Source organism: Molossus molossus, unplaced genomic scaffold, assembly GCF_014108415.1.
Source record: "Molossus molossus isolate mMolMol1 unplaced genomic scaffold, mMolMol1.p scaffold_m16_p_8, whole genome shotgun sequence".
NCBI classification, from domain to species: domain Eukaryota; kingdom Metazoa; phylum Chordata; class Mammalia; order Chiroptera; family Molossidae; genus Molossus; species Molossus molossus.
The window spans coordinates 87,581,997-87,602,424 of NW_023425402.1; the positions used below are offsets into that span (position 1 = coordinate 87,581,997).

The window sequence follows — 20,428 nt, forward strand, 5'->3', positions numbered from 1 at the left end:
AGGAGATCCTGCTTTAGACACGACTGCCACTAGCTAGGTGAAATCTCACAAGTCAGCCCCATTGCTTCTCAGTTCCACTGTAAAGGAACTGAAGAGCAAAAGTTCCAAAATCCTAGAAGCTCTAAAAAGATTTCACTCCTTATGATTTTAATAGTTACCTTACTTCTCATAGAGCAGTTTTGTTGAGGATCAAAGGAGGATATATATGAGAGCACTTTATAATTTTTTTTTTATCCGAACACAAGTTGCTGTTATTGTTTAGAGATCTTCTTCATTATACTGAGGAAGTATAAAAACAGTTTCTGAGATGCAGTATATAGCATGTTCACTACATGGTGACTCCTTATGAGCTACAAACTACAATTTCATGTAAAATCTTATACAAACTACTTAGGAAAGATTTATAGCTTTAATTTTAATAGGATTAATTGCTTTATTATATTCTAATTAAGAAGATAGAGTGACAGCCTAATGAACAGTTCCTAAAGTATCTCAAAAGAGTTGTATTCAGACTTTTTTCTCTCTAACCCATCTGTCATTCGGACACGGGCTGTATTTTCTTCATATCCTCACCCAAGGATATGTTTTCAAAAATTGATTTGAGAGAGAGAGGAAAGGAGAGAGAAACACTGATGTGAGAGAAAAACATTGATCAGCTGCCTCTCCTGTGCACCCCCACCTGGGATCGAACCCACAACCTAGGTATGTGCCCTGACTGGGAATCAAACCCACAACCTTTTTGGTGCACAGGACAATTGCTCCAACCAAGCAACCCAGCCAACGCACCAGCTGTATTTTTTTAAAAAACACATTTTATCATCTCTTTCATACTCATACCTTTGGATAGCTCTATTACATTAGAAAATAAAATGTGAATTCCTCAGTAGGGCACAATTTGATCCCAATCTACCTTTGCAGACACAGTTTTTCCTAACACATCCATCTCACCATTTCCTCCAGCTAAACTAAGACTCAAACCATCCCCCAGCTATGCCAAGCTCTCTCCCAGGCGTGTGTGTTTGGTTACCTGTTTCTTCGCTTCATGGCTCTCCTGAAGCCCCATTTGCTGATGAGGCCTATGGTGAGACAAAGCCAAGATCACAGAAGGTTTTGTAAGACAGGGTAACGACTCTGGAACCCATTCTAATTGTGATAGCCATTGAAGAGTTTTAAGCAGGGTAGTCACATAATCTAAGTGGAAGTGGAGAAGTGGAAAAAAGAGGAGGAATCGGGAATGGCTCCTAGTTTTACCTAAACAACTGGTTAAATGTGCTGGTATTGGGAAGACTTGGTACCTGGCAGGGGAAGTGGAAATGAAGGATTTTTGGGACAGGAAATCAAGAGTTCTGTTTGGACATGTAAAGTCTGAGAAACTTCTTCGCTGCTCTATCCCTTTTTATTCAGTGACATTTTATTTATACCGTGATTTCAGAATTTATCTCGCTCTGAAATAATTTGCTGCATGCTCATCTCCCCAGCCAGACTGTAAGCTCTTGAGAGCAGAGACTGTAATACTTAGTCCATATCCTTAGATGAGTACCTTAACAAAGTAGCCACTTAAAATAATTTTAGAATGAAAAGTAGTATTCTTGAAACTCTGGAGAATACAAAACCAAAGAATGAAGGAAATACTTTATTAGCAATCTCCATTATCCAGAACTCACCCTGAATAAGGGCAATAGAAGTTACAACAGACTGTAGACCATAAACCCGCCTTCTTTATAGCACACGCGCGCGCGCACACACACACATATCAAATCAACCCCTGCTCTTAAACCTTTACCTAGCATGATGGATAGGGAGCCCATATTGACTAACTCTGTGTAAATAGCTAAATAGCTTTTCTTTATACTGTACAAAGCCAAACTTCTACAGATATCACTTGAATATTTATTTAGATAGGATGTTCAAAAATAAAAATCTTACTGAAAATCTATCTACATTATTTGTTTTTGTGGTCCTATATTTCAGATTCTAATAGATTATATGTATTGTCAAGAACACTTTACCTATTTATCCCCTTCTAAAACTGGTTTAATTACTAAATAGAATCACAGAATATTAAAGACAAAAACTCACAAAATTCAGAGCCCTTATTTACCTGTAGGGATAAGAAAACTGAGGCCTGAATGAACTTTTCAACACTCTAGTCATTTAGAAATGGAGCTAGTTATAGAAACTAGTTCACCTATTTCTCCTAGTGTGGAAAATTTTTCCAATAAGATTGGCTTCTTAGTGAATAAAATGGATTAATTTGGCCATTTTGCAACAAACTACATATTCTACTTTTATAACTTTTCTATACGGTGATCTCTCAATAAATTTTAAAGGAAAGCTATGCCTTAAAACAAGGTCAGGCAAAATAACTAAAAATCAGGCCTGGTCGGTTTGGCTCAGTGGCAGAGCGTCAGCCCATGGATCAATAAATCCTGGGTTCGATTCTGTCCAAAGGCACGTGCCTCGATTGTGGTTTGTCCCTGGCCCTGGTCCAGGTCATGCGAGAGGAAACCAGTTGATGGGTCTCTCTCATATTGATGTTTCTCTCTCTCTCCCTTTCGCTTCCTCCCACTCTATTTGAAGATAAATAGAAAAATATCCTCAGGTGAGGATTAAAAATAAACAAACAAACAAAACAAAATCAAGTGAAGCAGTGTAATCATGTATATAATATGGCTTAATGGTAATGCTTCTGAGATAGTGGACACATGGAGGAACATGCATGATATAAATACACCAACACAAGGTCTATTTGGCTAAAGAAAACTCAGGGCAAACAGAGCTCAACCTGTGTACAACAGTGAAGTTTGTTAGGCTTGCCTTTATCATACCCAGTTTTCCTTTTATTCATTTTCTTTATTCTTTATCTGTCTCACTGGTAATCCCTCTTCCATTTCAAAGGCCTTATTATCTATCCTCTCATCTCTTTCCCTTTAGAGAAAAGGAAGAATTTTTTATCTACCATCTACATCTTGTTGGCTGACAAATTTAAGACACTACTTAAATGAATTTTAATGTATTAACTCAACCAAACATTTCTGTTTATGCCTTAATCCTAAAGTGTGGAATGAAAAATTTGTTCCCAGAATTTAAAATCTCAGGAGAAAGACGATGGAGATAGATTCCCTCACTAGTCATGAAAATGACATGGTCTAAAGGCAAACCAAGTATCTATTTAGGGTGCAGAGAGTAAAAGCCTAAAGGGAGAGCACATGGTGTGCCCTCCACTATATATAAGAACGACCAACACTTTACACCAACTTCTGGCAGACATCTGTAACAGAAATTTCAAATTTCTAACGTTTGGGATAAATTAAGTATTATAATGATTTGAAATTAGAACTCAAAGTATTTTCAAAGCTAGTGTACACATACTCATCATGTGCACAATTTAAGTATGTTATATTCGCATAGTATCTTATGCTTACAAAGTGTTTTCATATGTGCTTTGTGATTTGAACTTCAACAGAATATAATGTAAACATCATTTCTAGTTTCCAAATGAATATTCTTAGGTTCACAGGTAATAAGTTATAATAAAAGGCACAGCCAGGAGTGAATATAAGAATTCCTGATCCAAGTATTTTCCCACCATAATATGTAATTTATAAAGCAATATTAAAATAACCTGCATATGTAAACTACACTTTCAAAGTAGAAAAGTAATAATGTCCCCAAATTTCTAAGTAAATTATATCAATCTTTCAACCTAAAATTTCATATTATTTTTGTTGAAGATAATTAGTTGTTCTCAGTTGTCTCATTTTTTACAAGAATTCAGTAATACACAAAATACTGTAAAAAAATATAGTTAATGAACAAAAATAGCCAATCATCTTTCAATCACCAAAGTCACATTCTCACATAAATGCTTTATCTTTTATGTCCTTTGAAAACCTTATTCAAATTAATTTAAAATATTAGCCTAAAAATTTGTAACTGTATAATTCATTTCAACTAGCTTCTTTGCATATTTCATTAATTTGCCAACTTTAAAGAAACATCATGTCACTGGCAGGTTGGATCCTGTTTCTGCCAAAACACATTTAACCTTTCTTTCCTTGAAATAAATTATATCATATAAAATCAATTATGGTTATTTTACCTAAGGAAAGCTAAATCAGATTTAATAGTATACATGTTTAAAACTCACACGTTTTGCTTTTTTAATTTTTATCTGTTCAGTGGAATAAAGGTTGAGAGTATCTACTATTAACGTTCCCAAGTTCAAATTTGATTTCGAAATAACTTTAGTGATCATTAAAGAAAAAAGATACTAGAATATAACTGAAGTGTGAAAATGGACTATTACAATGCTATGAGCTATATTTCTGAAACAAAATAAATGACTTTCATGAATAAAAATAAAAGCACGTGAATATTTAAAATAGTCAAAGAAAGCGGCTCACCAGTCTGAGCGAAACCAAACGGACGCAGAATCTGAGGAGTGTCCAGCATGTTTGACTGTTTTAACTTAGTCAGTTGTGAGGAGACTGACGTTGAAGTAAAGGAGAGATTTTTGTTGACCTGTAATAGGAAAGGCAAATGAGAAACACACGCGTAATTTCCTGGGTTACTGATGCAAAAACTGAATGAGAAAGATTTGCTTACGATGCAAGCTGTGACACATGGTAGGTCAAAGCGAGTGGTAATGATTTATATGCTTGATTTTCAAAGTTTACAAAACAGAATAGTTTGTTATCAAGGACAAAAAAAATGGTAGTGAAAATATAACTATATTGAAGTAAACCAGCCTTATTAAATAAAACAAGTTAGCTTATCATGGAACTATTATTAATAACGTAAAACAGAGTGGTCTTAAAAAGTTATGCAAAGAAATGCAAAAAATAAAAGTGACTCCTTGACAGCTTTCAATTAAGAGTTAAAATGTTTCAGACCCACATTTCTCTAGCATTTTGTGAAGTAGCGGGTACTTCCTTTAAAAAGCCTGCACAGAAAACACCTGTAATGTTCATGTTTATATGCATCATGGTGACACAGATAACACAGCTGCAACCTAACCACTGCCATCACAAACCCTTTTCTTAAGACACTATTTAAAAAAAGCATTAAAATAATGATCAAGCAATATTTCTGAAATACAATGTTTTATAAAACAAAAAACCTATAATTATCTGAGTACAATGGTCTCACAGAAATGAAACGCATAAAAGTACTCTATTATAACTATCATAAGAAATAAAGAATAGCTCATAAAAATGTATTAAATGTTTATTAGTAAATTCATCTTGTAAGAGAATTTTGGCGATGATCTAGTTTCATTCATTATTAATAAATTATTCATTATATTTTTATCATTTTCAAAATCACGAGAAAATGTGACCTAATTGTGAAAAATCTGAAACTTTGAATTTTTAATATACTGAAAAAAAGTAATCTACAAATTAATATGTTAAATGATAGTTTATGATATATAAATGTTTTATATGAAAATAGCTACCTTTTCTCTCTCTCCCTGTATAAGCAATTAAAATTCCCTTTTGATGTTTTGCATTAATGAGCAGATTACAGTTACAAGCTTTTCACCTGAGTCATTGTTTGTAAACACTTCTCTTCTTTCAAACAGTGATAGCAAATGGTATTTCTTAAATTAAGCTTTTCTCTAGAGACAAAGAGCTATTACACACTTGGTGAAAAATCAATTAATTAAAATCATATAATAATATAGTCCTAAAGGTCCTAAACTGTTATATCATCTTATAAAAAAGAAAAATATTTTCCAAAGTAGTTAGATGAGGTCAAATACCACGTCAGTGCTTAAAAAAAGAACTGTTCAGCTTTAAAAATTCTATCAGGCCCCAACTGGGTAACTCAGTCGGTTGGAAAGTTGCCCCATATACCAAAAGATTGTGGGTTGGATCCCTAGTCAGGGCACATACAAGAAACAACCAATGAATGCATAAATAAGTGGAACAACAAATCAATGTTTCTCTCTCTCCCTCCCTTCCTCCCTTCCCCCCCCCCTCTCTAAAAAAACAAACAAACAAAAACTACTAATAAAAAGTTTTTAAAAATTCTATCAGGAGCCATTATCAAACATTGACCAAGTTAATGTTGACTATTTATATTAATATCATACCTAAGGTAACAATAAAATCATCTAACATTTTTAAGCTTCATTTCCATCTTTAAATGGAGATAATAAAAATCTTATGTATGTTGGCAAACGGAAATCATAAAGTACTATATAAATACTAGTTATTACCAAAATTACTAGAAGAACAATTGAAATGTGTAATGCAGTATGATGATGCAGTGAATTTTTCAGAGTACCACACTTTTAAATGGAAGTACTGTACACAAAATGATATATTTATCGCTTAACTCTTTAGTCCACTTCTCTTTTTAGAATCATTTTTCAGTTTTACTTCCATGTTCTTGAAAATTTTTATCCTACATGTCAAACAATGCATTTTGAAATCTGGTGCAAAAGAACAGGTGTATTCTGGGGACAGACACACACACACACACACACACACACACACACACACGATTCAGTCTTCTAAAATGAAAAGAACATCAGGAAAACTAGAATAGGATATTTAAATTCCTCCACTCAAACAGAAAGATGTCACTCTTTTAAAATAAAATGCTGTTAAAGAAACCCAACTATAATCTACAATTATATGTTCTTCCTAAAGCATTTTTTAATAATTCTGCTTTTTTTTGACACATACCTTCAGAGACTATCAAATGTTCATGAAGTGCTAAGTGGCAACATAAAGCAGATAATTCAATTTCTAAGGTTTGAGGTAACTGTTAAGTATTATGGTGATTTGAAATTAGAACTTGATGTATTTTCAAAGTTAGCCTACACATATTCACTACTCCATTTAGAGGAAGAAAAGTAATAATAACCATTAAATAGAGTGAAGCAATATCTATTTTTGAAATACATGCTGTGGAAAAGAATTGCTTAATAATTTTACAACAACAGAAAGGTTGGCTAAGATAGTCTACCCTACACCAATCTACCCTCTTTTCACAACACATTTTTCTGCTTGCTTCATGCAAAACCACAGTCTGCCATAGTCAGTTTATTACCTCCATATTGGGACAAACTAAAAGCATACAAATTTAATGAAATTCATAATAGAGAAAAAGAAAAGAGTCACCTGAACTTCTGCCAAATTATTACAAAACTGTTTTGCCTACTCTTTCAGGATATAAACACCTTTGTGCAAAATATGCAAATACTAATTCTCTAGGAGGGAGTTAATTTTCATGTTGAAAATGTAAAGCAAGCTAACAGTTTCTCTTTTGGTGATCAAATTTGAAAATCTTGAGGAGAGCTACAACACTCATTTTATATATACTTATGTGGGGACTAAAAGGTAATTTTCTTCCTACCTTCTAGGTCCTTCTAACGGGGCTACTAATCAAATTAAAGGAGAAAAATAGCCAAAGTTTATTATAGAAATGCATATTGAGGGTGCCATAAGAATGAGATCCAAAGAGGCATTGGGCTGTTGAGTATTACATGCCATTATAAACAAAGGAGAAAGGAAGCAGGCAAATGGGGAAAAACGAAAATTCACAGGTAGCTGAAAAGAGCAAAACACAGTTGGCAAACAAATTCCTGCTTGACCCAGAAACAATGGACTGGGCTGGGGAGGGGATAAGGACTCCGTTTGATCCTTCCTATCTAATGCTGCTGTGAATATGCTAAGATTTCCTTCCTGGATCAGGCTTTTCTATAGGCATCTCTTAAGCAGAAAAGGGGAACTATCAAAGGTTCTTAGTTTTTTGTTTCTTAACCAGCTTAAAATCAATATCCCAAAACGCACAGTTTGGGTGGCAAAACTTTGGTCCTCTTCACTTATAAGTCTAATAATTTTAGCTGACTTTAGGTTACATGCTACATTCACCTGAAGTAGAATTTTTAAAGTTTTAAACTGCAAAGAAACTTCAAACTGGTTTTAAATTATAAGTGAAAAGATACTAATACTGTCTATATACTTATGTTCACAAATTTGTCCCCCTTCCTCCAGATGGCGTTTTATTTTTTCTACCAAGTCCAAACAACAATGTAGATAATACTTTAATCTGAAGACACTACTGATGGCAAAAAAAATCACATACTCAGGAAATGTTTTGTTGCACATTACACATCTGCTATACAAATTAAACTACAAGTGAAATGGAAAACTTGAGCCAAAGTGAGATTCAAAGTATATAAAGTCAGGGTGTTAACATTCTCCTATTATAAACTGTAAAAGCAGTTCACTATGTACTCTGATTTCTAGGTTAGTAAATTCTAAGAAATGAGTAGCCTGTGATGTCACAAAGATAAATTAAAGTATGATCTCTAGGTCCCCAGATATTTCCCTTATAAGCCAGGATGATTAAATGAGGATTTAGAAAGAAACACTGATAAAATAAATTTTTACAGTGGGGTAAGATGCCAGAAAATCTCCCCCAAATCAGTTCATTATACTACATGAACCAAAACCAATATCGTAATTAACTAGTTATTAATAACAGGAAAGGAGCAAATGGCAGCTATTACAGGCATGTCATTTGGGCAGCTTTACCAGGAAGCTATAATTTTACATTTCCTTGGGGTAAAAAAGGGGTTTTAGACACATGACCAGTAAAGTTGGGATGACTAGGGAAGGTGCTTGTTGCCAGTCACACCTAAGAACAAAGGTCATTGGCCAGAATGGGTATGATCACTGCAAGAGCTCAAAATTTGGGATATTTAATCCCCTGAACAAAAGAGTTCACTCTCTTATGCTCTTATTGCGCTTGGGACTCTTACGACTTGTGTGAAGATTTGTGGGGCTCCCCTTGTGTTCACCCACATGGCCCATGGCCATGCAGACCCCACACACAATGGACTAAATGGACTGCAACTGGCCTGATACTGAACTGGACCTGGCTCCAACCTGGAAAGAGAACTCTGGACACTGGCTTTGCTTGTAGCTTTATTGAATCCCCAGCTACACTTCTATGACTGGACTAAGAGAAATGGGACTTTGTAAACCCAGGGATGTAATTCCACACAAACAAAAATCACTCATTCTCCTGTGGCAGTCTCAGAAAATTCTTTTTCTTGAGATAGCGTAAGGACTCCACCCCCAGCACCCAATGGGGAAAGGGACCCCCCACTTCATCAGATAACAAAACCTGAATTCAAATTAGAATCACTCATAACTAAGTTTTATTTGTAATATTTAATCAAGATTTTCTGAGCCTTCAATATATAAACCAAAGACCGGTGGTTCAAAGATTATCAGTATGATCCCCTGCATGAAGCTCAAAGTTAAAATTTAGTACTGCTTCAAACCTTATATCCAAAAATATACACTAGTGAAAGCCAACATGCCTCAGTGGTTTTCTCCAAACCTTTCCTTTCTTTTCTCAGTATATTTCCTTACATAACAGGAAAACTGTGGTCTTCAATGCTCTGAAATCCTCATTTTCAAACCCATGAAAGAACATGCCTCTTGCACCTCCCCTCCCTATTTTCTTCTAGTGTCAGAGGAAGAGGTGCCCTCCTGTTCAAGACTAATCCCTCTATCTCTTCCTGGGAATAACCTTAAAGATCTTCCAAATTCTACTTCAAATTTTCTATGGACTGTTCCTCTAAGGGCTATAAACATAGTTCTTTCTACTTTAATACAAAAACAATAGCAAACGACCTCAAATTCTCACTATGATTCCATTATTTCCTTAAGCTTTACTAAAAGTTCAACTCCTTAAAAAATAGCACACAACTGCTACCTATATATCTCAACTGTTTGATTTCAACCAGTTACAACACAGCTTTTCTCCATTAGAACACTAAATCTGGAAGGCAAGGTCGCCCTGGACTTCAAAGGATCAAATTTAGTACTTCTCTCAGGCCTGAGATATCTAGCACCGTCCTCTCTCTGTTTCTAGAAAACCATATTGTTAGTTATCCTGCCATTGCTTCAGTGTCCTTTGCTAGATCCATCCACCTTCTCTTGTTCCTTCAAACCTCACTGGCTACCTGGGGCAACAATGTTTGTTTTCACTGCTTCACCTGCCTTATATGCTGACACTTCTTAAATCTAAAACTCCTCTGATTAATAAGTTCGGAACTAACATTTCCCCTACTCTTTGCTTCCTCAAGGAAAGCTATCACTATCCACCTAGTTGTTCCAGCCAGAAAGATTGGAATTATCCTAGAATGCTTCACACTCAAGGTCAGTCTCTAAGTCAATGAGATGCTCTGGCATCTGATCACACTCCTCCACAGTCAGTACTTTGGTTCAGGCCTTCCTACCATTTGCAAATACTGCAATAGTCTCCTGATTTGTTTCTCTGTCTCTTGTCTTCATCTCTAATTCCTCGATACCACTAACAGGTGATTTTTCTAAAAGGCTAATTTTACTGAGTAACACTTCTGCCTAAAAACTATTATCAATTGTCCCTCTAGATGGAAAGTCCATACAATTATCTAGCTCTACAACCCTATCGCTCCATTTCCTATGCTCTGGATAAACAAACTGCACATAGTCCCCCAGTGTGCCAGGTTGTTCCAAGTCTCTGACTTAGCTCAGGTTGTTCCTCTTCTCATTTCCTGGAATGGGCTTCCCCTCTGGCTCTACCTTCCTAGTGGATGTCAACGCTTTTTTCCAGCTTTAGCTCACATACCTGTCATGTATGAAAAGCCTTTTAGACTCAGTTTACCTCTCCCTCCTTTTGTTCTCCAATACATTCCATATCTTCTATTATCATAGCACTGGTAACACTTTAGTGAACTTATTTATTTTGTTGATTACTATCCACCGGACTGTAATAATGAGGGTAAGAACCAGGTTTTATCTTTTTTAGTAAATGGCTAGTATAGCACTAATAACTGTAGAGAAGTCAAATGGATTAATATATGTCAAAACAGTGTGTGTTTTAAAACCTTACCCAAAGCTAAAGTATTTGTACTCAAGACTTCTCAAGTGTAACTTTTAAAAAAATCCTCACTTGAGGATATGTTTATTGATTTTAGAGAGAGTTGAAGGGGAAGGAGGAGAGGGGCGGGGGAGAGGAGGAGGGTGGAGAGAGGGGGAGAGAGGGGGAGAGAGAGAGTGATGCATGTCTTCCAGCACTGGTTTAGGGGAACTGGGACATTAAAAACCAAGGGATACTGACAAACCTCAAAGGAAAAGGGGTTGGGGGGGGGTGGGAATAAACCAAAGAACTTATATGCATAACCAATGGACACAGACAATAGTGTGGGAAAAGGTGGGAGGCGGGCGGGAGTGGGGAGGAGGGGGTCAATGGGGGAAAAATGTGGAACATCTGTAATACATTTTACATCCAACAATAAAGATTTGAAACAAACAAACAAACAAACAAAAAACCAAGGGATATAACTTCACGCAAGTAAAGATCATTCATTCTCCCTTGCAAGTCTTAGAAAATTCTTTTTCTCAAGACATCTTAAGATCCCAGCCCCCAGCACCCAGTGAGTAAAGAGATCCCCCACTCCCACTGGTGGACACTCTACCTCCACTGATAACAAAATTACATAAGTATATTCTGCTTTTAAGATGAAAGACTTGATAATGGTGCCAAGACTACTCAATAATAGTCTTTTCAACAAATGGTGCTGGGACTATACGATCACATGTAATGGAATGAAATCAGAATTCTGTACCGTTTCATATAAAAAAATTAGCTCAAAATAATCACAGACCTAAATGTAAGAGTTAAAAACATAGAAAATAAACCACAGAACTTATATGCATGTATGCATGACCAATGGACATGGACAACTAAGCCGGGGACAGGGTGGAGGGGGTGGGGTGGGGGGTGCCAATGGGGTAAAAAGGTAAAATATCTGTAACAAAAAAATAAATAAATAAAATTTAAAAAAAAAAATAAAATAAAATAAAATAAAATTTTATGCTGACAAATATTAGAAACCATTTCAGATAATTTTAAAAAGAGGATGACCTATATTTTAACAGTTATCTCTGCTGCATTGTTGGTTATAGAGCATAAAAGAACAAGAATAAGAATATGAAGACTAATTAGGACATTTAAGCAAGAAGTGATGGTAGCTTAGACTAAGATGCCAGCTATACTGGTGGAGAAAAGTGGTAATTTGTGATATTTTTCTAACTTAAAGTAGATAAAATTTTGTTAATGTTTGAATTTGGGAGGGTTCCTTTTAGGACTTAAGGATGACCACAGGATATTTCTCCTAAGAAACTAAAAGATTGAAGTTTCCATTTACTGAGTTGAGAAATATTATGAGAGAAACAAGTTTGATAGTAGAAATCAATAGTTCTGTTTTGCAATGTTAACTTTAAAATGCCCATTATATTTGTTAACCTAAATATCCTATAAAGAAGAGTTTATGAGTCTGAAATTCAGAAATATGTCAGAATTACAAATCTATATATAAGAATCATTACATAATCATTTAAAAAATTTTTATTTTTTTTTAGAGAGAGAGGCAGGGAGAGGGAGAGAGAGACAGAAACATTAATGAGAAAAACATTGATTAGCTGTTTCTGCATGCCTCCACTGGGGACTGGGCCCACAACCTGGACATGTGCCCTGACTGGGAATCAAACCGGTGACCTCTTGGTGCATGGGTTGACGCTCAACCACTGAGCCACACTGACCAGGCTACATAATCATTTTTTATTATTTGTTATTTGTAAAAACATCAATATGCTAAAACAAGCATCAATTTGAAAAAATAGAAAAGTTTAAGTTACTCACAGTATTGACATTAATATTTTAGTGATAGTTAGACATTCTCTATGCATATAAGATAAATTATTGAGTGGTTTATTTACAGAAAAAAAAATTAAAAAGTATGTTACTTGGGGTCATACAATAATAATTCTTAAAGGATGTGTTGTGCAGTATAAAGTGCTAAACTCTCTTTGAAAGCCAGATCAGAAAGATATTATATGAAAACTTGGTGTGTTTTTTTTAATTTGTTTAAATCTATATTGTAAAAGTCAGGTCATATTATGTAATTGAAGATATTTATTTACATTGAATAAAGATTATCATTCTTTTCTTCAAAAAAAAAAAAAACAAAAACATAGAAAATATTAGAAACGAGTGAAGTCAGTCTTTAGGAGCTAGCATTAGCAATGGTGTCTCATATATGACACCAAAAGCACAAGGGGCACAAAAAAAAAGTAGATAAATCAAACTCATAAAAATCTGAGCCTTTTTGTTTTAATGGATACCATGAAGAAAGTGAAAAGAACACACGAAATGGATAAAACAATTGTAAATCACTAATCTGATAAGAGACTTGTATCCAGAATCTATTACAAACTCTTAGAAATGAACAATAAAGGCACAAAATGTTTTTAAAGAATGGGCAAAGGATTTGAGCAAACACTTCTCCCAAGAAAATATACACTTAACATATCAAAAATGCTCAAGATACTAGTCACTAGGGAAATGGAAATCAAAATCAAAAGCTAATAAAAAAGAAAACAAGTGTTAGCAGGATGAGGTGAACTTGTAACCCTTACTCATTGCTGATAGGATTCTAAAATGGTGCAGCCACTTCAATTCCTCAAAATGTTAAACACAAAATTACCAGAAGGAAGTCCAAAATGATGCAGCCACTTTGGAAAAAACAGTTTGGTAGCTTCTCAAAATGCTGAACAGAGTTACCATATGACCCAACAATTCCAATCCTAGACATATTCCCTAGAGAAATAAAAACATATGCCCCCACAAAAACTTGTACACACATGTTTAGTGTAGCATTATACTTAAAAGTCAAAAAGTAAAAACAACCCAAATGTCCATAAACTGATGAATGGGTAAACAAAATATAACATATCCATATAATCAAACCTTTTTGGCAATAAAAATTAGTATTGACATATTCTACAAATGAAGAAACCTTGAAAACATTCTAAGTTTAAAAAGCCAATTACAAATGATAACAAATTATACAACTTAATTTAGAGACAGAAAGTATACCAGTGATCGCCAGAAGTTTGCAGTCTCTCTCTCTAAGATAAATGGGGTTTCCTGGTTTCTTTTTTGGAGGGAATAAAAAAGTTCTAAAATCAAATAGTAGTGATGGTTGCACAACTCTGTGAATATGGTAAAAACCAGTAAACTGTACACTTTAAAAGGGTGAATATGCTGGCATGTGAATTATATCTCAATAGGACTGACATCTGAAAAAAAACAAAAACAACTAAAGACACTAGTAAGGTTCATCTTTCCAGACCTCAACTAATTTGCAAATATATTTTCAATGAGCATCAATTCTACCACGTTCGTCAAGTAACAGGGATACCAAGATGAATAACATGATTCTCCACCCTCAGGGAATTTCCAGAAGGGCAGAAGATGTTCTCCATAAAGCCTCGCCAAACATGCGCAGAACACTTTACTCTGGACGGTCAAACAGCGTTTACATAAGAAGGGTATGTAGCATATTTGTTAAAATAAAGAAATAGCTCTGAATTACTAATCAGAGAATAAACTATTTTTATATACTATGCATACTTTGGAAGATTAGTAATCTTGGAGCTACAATCATGACACCAGTCATTGTTATCAGGAACAAGTTTCCTGAACATCTGCAGCCCAAATCAGAATACAGCGTGTTATCTTTTTTCCTTTGTCTTCCTTCCCCTGTCTATATTCCATATCCTGTTGGCTTATGATATTTAGGTAAAATAGTGATAGCTTCTGACTGATACGGAACAGCACAGCGATGGGGTAAACCCAGTGTTTTCTGCCGTGTTTCCTCTGTAAGATGCCCCATGTAGAAAGAGGCAGTAGCCTACTTACTCTGTCTTCCCAGGGCCTGCCACATAGTAAGTAGTAGGTGTTTACTGAATAAAAAATATTCCCACTGCATAAGCAGTATAAAGCAATCTTTGAGCATACCAACACCATTCTCATTATTTCCCTTCTGGATGTCTCACCCTTTTACCCTGTGACATATGTAATTATATTTGGTAAGGGAATAGATTCTAATTACTCAACTGAATTTTTGGAGTGGACAGAAGAAAAGAGGGAAGGATAAACACATGGTGCTATTCCAATTCTTTTAGATCAAAATTCATTTTCTTAACAACTGAGTTAAAGGTTATACATAACATAAACTTGCTTGTGAAAGGAAGAAAGCTGCTGTGTTGAAAGAATCTCAATACAATTTAGCTGAATTTGTTTAAAATCAAGATCTTTTTGTATACCACTATGTTTAGACTAACTGGCGTCTTGGGCAAATCAGTAAGCCTCAGATTCCTCCTTTCTAAAACTGGAATAGTATCTGTCTCTCAGGACTGTTATAGAGTTAAATGGGAAAAGAAGTGTGAAACAGCTATAAGTGATCAGAAGCATTCTCAGCACAACATATCATTGCTATTTATGTGCAGCTTGCATGCACTTAAAACTAATACAATTCACTCAGCACACATTCACTGAAACTGGATGGGTGTCTCCCACCTATGTATCATGCAATATTTTTCTCAGAGAATAAAATGACCTTGCCGGTCCTTTACTGAAAGTATATCCCAATAACTTAGTATTCTTAAATCTAAAAAAATATGAAGAGGCTTGCTAAATTCTCAGGTCCCAGTGTTATAATTCCTTGATAAATTCAAGCTCAAAGAAGGAAAAGGCATACAAAATTAACCTTTGCAAAGCTCTATTAGAAACTATGAATGGGGGTACTTCCGGTAAAGATGGCGGCGTAGGTAAATGCAGTATCGTGTCCTCCCACAACCACATCAAAGTTACAACTAAACTACAGAACAACCATCATTCAAAACAGCCTGAAATCAAGCTGAACGGAAGTCCTACAACTATGAAATTAAAGCAGCAGCCACATCCAGAGTGGTGCGAGGGGCGGCGGCGGTGGGCAGGACGGGCTGGTCTCACACCCACATGTGGCGGATAAAAATCAGGAGGCTCCCGAGGCTGGGAAGGTCCTTCCTGAGGACTGAGGGGTCCCCGTCCCACACCAGGTCCCATGCTCAGGGTTCCAGTGCCAGGAAGAGAAGTCCCCATAACTTCTGGCTGGAAAAACCAGTGGGAACTGAGGCCCAGGGAAGCTGACGCGGCTGGAGCCCCAGGCAGCTCCTTAAAGGGCCCGCGCACGGACTTATCGGACTCTCTCCCTCTAAGCTTGGAGGGGAGGCAGCTCCAGGGGTGCCAGAGACATACAGGGAAGAACTGAGCTGTTTGGCACTGGAGCGAGGGCTGGAGAGGGGGCTTTCTCGGGGACAAACGTGCTGTCAGAGGCCTTTGTTCCTTTGGTGAGCCCTTCCCAGGAGCCGCAGACAGTCCCCATATCTGGGACTCCAGCAACCTGGCTCACACTGGTAGCCCCGCCCTGCTGACTCCCTGAGGCCCCGCCCCACCCAACTTTCAAGCCCACCCAAGCTGTTGCCACTTGCTTAACCATAGGATTGGCCGGTCTTGGATCCTGCTTCAGGTTTTTCCTAAATTCTTTCAAACGAGCAGCATCTGGTCTCAGAGAGCCCCATATCTCTCATTAAGTAATACACTGAAACAAACACAGGGAGGCAGCCAAAATGAGGAGACAAAGAAACAGGTCCCAAATGAAAGAACAGAACAAAACCCCAATAAAAGAACTAAGCGAAATGGAGATAAGCAACCTAACAGATACTGAGTTCAAAATACTGCTTATAAGGATGCTCAATGAACTTAGTGAGAATCTCAGTGAACTTAGGGAGGGCCTCAAGAGCATAAAAAAGGACCAGTTAGAAATCATGGATACACAGTTAGAATTAAAGGAGGCATTAACTGAAATAAAGAATAATTTACACAGCTTCAATAATAGAGTATGTAAATCCAAGGAGCAAACCATCGATTTGGAATATAAGGAAGCAAAAAATGCCCAATCAGAACAGCAAAAAGAAAAAAGAATCCAAAAAAATGAGGATAGTGTAAGGAGCCTCTGGGACAACTTCAAGCGTGCCAACATTCACATCTTGGGGGTGCCAGAAGGAGAAGAGAGAGAACAAGAAATCGAAAACCTGTTTGAAACAATAATGGCAGAAAACTTTCCTAACTTGGTGAAGGAAACAGACATACGAGTCCAGGAAGCGCAGAGAGTCCCAAACAAGATGAACCCCAAGAGGCCCACACCAAAACACATCATCATCAAAATGCAAAAGGTTCAAGACAAAGAGAGAATCTTAAAAGCAGCAAGAGAAAGGCAGCTAGTTACCTACAAGGGAACTCCCATAAGGCTGTCAGCTGATTTCTCAAAAGAAACTTTGCAGGCCAGAACGGAGTGCCAAGAAATATTCAGTGATGAAAACTAAGAACCTACAACCACGATTACTCTATCCTGCAAAGCTGTCATTTAGAATCGATGGCCATATAAAGACTTTCCCAGACAAGAAAAAGTTAAAGGAGTTCATCACTACCAAACCATTATTATATGAAATGATGAAGGGTCTTTTTGAAATAAAAGATAAAATGTATGAACAAACAAAATAGCAATGAATACATATCTATCAACAATGGAATCTACAAACAAAATGAACAGGTAGAACAGAAACATTCTCATAGATACAGAGAACATTTTGTTGGTTGCCAGTTGGGAGGGGGGTGGGGGGAATGGGTGAAAAAGGTGAAGGGATTAAGAAGCACAAATTCGTTGTTAGACTGACAAAACTCAAAGGAAAAGGGGTTGAGGGGGGGGGGGGTGGGAAGAAATAAACCAAAGAACTTATATGCATAACCAATGGACACGGACAATAGTGTGGGAAAAGGTGGGAGGCGGGCGGGAGTGGGGAGGAGGGGGTCAATGGGGGAAAAATGTGGAACACCTGTAATACATTTTACATCCAACAATGAAGATTTGGAAAAAAAAAAAGAAACTATGAATGGTACATTTTATTTTATTTTTGAAAAATTCTTTGGTGCATCATAATGAAAAGTATAGTGTTTTAATAATTTTTTTATGAATTTATCTTTAGAGAGAGAGAGAAGGAAAGGAAAGGAGAGAGCAAGAGAAGAGAGAAACACTGATTTGTTGTTCCACCTACTGATGCATTAAATGGTTGATTCTTCTATGTGGCTTAACCAGGAATTGAACGCACTCTAACCAACTAAGCTATTGGCCAGGGCGAAAAGTATAGTTTTAAAGTTATCTTCTTGGTAATTAAAAACTACTTACCTTTGCAGCACAGGCTCGTATTACCTCCTAAAAGAAATACAAAAAGTAAAGAAACATTAATAATTTCATTTAAATAAAATACCAAGTTCTTTCAACAGTCAGTTTTAATAACTGAAACCTACATTTGGGAGTGTTTCTTTATTACCCTGCATCTGTCACTCCATATTGTGTCCAGTGAGGAGAAAAGAGTGTAAGTTAAAGAAAGGCTCAATGACATGTTCTTGGTAAACCGAACTTGCCAAAACATAGGCACTGATAAACGAGACTCTGGAGGACCCACATGTAACTATCTCAAGGAAAACTTGTGTTCTCAATAAACTTAGCATGAATACTAAAATTCTGAACCAGAACACTAACATGTCTAGAAGACATACCCTGAATTAAATGAAGTGTATAATTATCTCCATAAATAACCGACATAAATATAATTCCCATGTTAATAATATATGTCAGAGGAAATCTAATACTAACACAACTGAATGGTAAAGTAGCTGACTAGTTCTGAAGAAGCTACAGAAAGGAACTGCCTATAATTCATGGAACAAGGCCAAGAAAAGATCACTTTTGAAAAAGTAGTTCGTAAAAATCAACATATACTGGATGATTTGAAAGTTTGCTACTAAGGAGACACAAAAAATACTCAAGTCTATTAAGATGAACCAGCATATATCATCAGCCTATTACAGAACTAGAGAAAAATAACAATTAATGTTGAGGTTGGGTGGGGGGGACTGAAAAGAGGAACATCAATTTTTTATCCAGAAATTTCTAAGGGCCAGATACCATATCTAAAGAATATTAGTAATTCAATCACTAAAAGGAGACAGTAAAATTGACTGTGGATATGAGATTCTGATTGCCTGGACTGCATTTCAGCTCCAACCTTGGTGATACTGCTTTATCTCTGTAAGCCTCAACTTTGTCTTCTGTAAAATGCAGTAATAATAGCATCCACATTATAGTATGGGTTTAAGGATTAAATACAATGAACGTGTAAAGCACTTAGCTCAGTACTCAAAAGTTATTATTCAGTTATTACTCATCATTAAATAGATGTTAGTTATCACCAATCATTATAAGAAGAACTCTCCTGTGGGGTAAAGAAAATTAACCTCTTTGCAGCTGGAAAGGTATACCTTTCATTCTAAAATGTTTTTTAAGTTTATAAATCAACTTTTTGTTTTCTTGATTACTCTTACTAGGGTATCCCAAATTTTGAGCAATCCTGGATGCACTGATAAGAACTTAGAATGAGTTGTGCAACACTCTTAACATATTATCTACCTGTGAGGTCTATCTGGGTTACAGTATGCCTTTTAGGTATTGCTATAACAGCAACATAATCAAGTCTTTTACATATAGAACAGTTAAATGACTTATATTATGACTAAATGATAAAGCTACTAAGACAGAATTATTTACTTTTGATATCCTTTACTCAGTGAGTAAACACCTATAAAGTACCTGCTGAACTGAATTTATTATGCAATTCACACACATATACACATAGACACACAAATCACACCCTAAACTGCAATGTATTTTATTAGAAAAACATTCCAGTTGTGGTTATAAAGAAAAAAGTATCTTTAGTACTACAGCTTTTTATAATATAGATGTAATATAGTCTTTTCTATTAGACTTCTATATAGAAGACCAGTAATATAGTTCCTAATAGACTTATAACAATCTAACAAAAAAAAATTATATGTGGCAATTACAGGAAAAAAGAGAAAAGGCATCATGACAAAAGGTAGAATTCTAGTCAATCTCAATGCTTGCAAAATATTTTTAAAAATAGAGCTGCCATGGGAATAAGGATGACATTTGATTTTATTCCCATACATGCTAGATACATTCTGAAAGAAAATACATTGCTCATAGTACCTGAAAAAAAGGTCAGTGAATTCTCTCAAAACAGAAAAAAATGGTTTCTCAAAAACCACAAACAGACAAAACTTTCATTTCTAATGGCAGCCTTGATCTACCTCAACCCCAAAACAAACATACTCTCTAAATAATTTTTAAAAGGAAAGATTTGGTTAACATGAAATAAATTAATAATTCTAAGAGAAATATGTTTTTCTCTTAGAATAAGTTATCAATTTTCTTCCTTCTTGTCTTTGATTTCGTATCTTAAGAAATGTTTTTCTGATTTTGTTTTTCCTTTATATCTACTTTTTTTGTTCTTACATCCATTTATTTCCCTGAGGATGATAGCCATATAAGATGATATAGGAGAGGGCAGCTCGGGTGGGACAGTCGCCAGGGATGGCGGAGTAT

General features: G+C 35.8%; 1 protein-coding gene across 10 annotated transcripts in view; it reads right to left on the bottom strand.

The window, feature by feature from the left end:
• The window catches only part of AHI1 (Abelson helper integration site 1), a 187,440-nt gene that overhangs the window by 100,477 nt on the left and 66,535 nt on the right, over positions 1 to 20,428 (bottom strand). For all 10 annotated transcript variants that reach the window (XR_004957633.1, XR_004957634.1, XM_036248450.1 and 7 more), the window contains 2 exons: positions 18,146 to 18,172; positions 4,407 to 4,524 (listed from right to left, as the gene is read on the bottom strand). Coding sequence is in view for 8 of the 10 variants with exons in the window: in XM_036248450.1 (XP_036104343.1) it covers positions 4,407 to 4,524; positions 18,146 to 18,172 (145 nt within the window). In the remaining 2 variants the exon portion in view is untranslated. The remainder of the gene's footprint in view (positions 1 to 4,406; positions 4,525 to 18,145; positions 18,173 to 20,428) is intronic.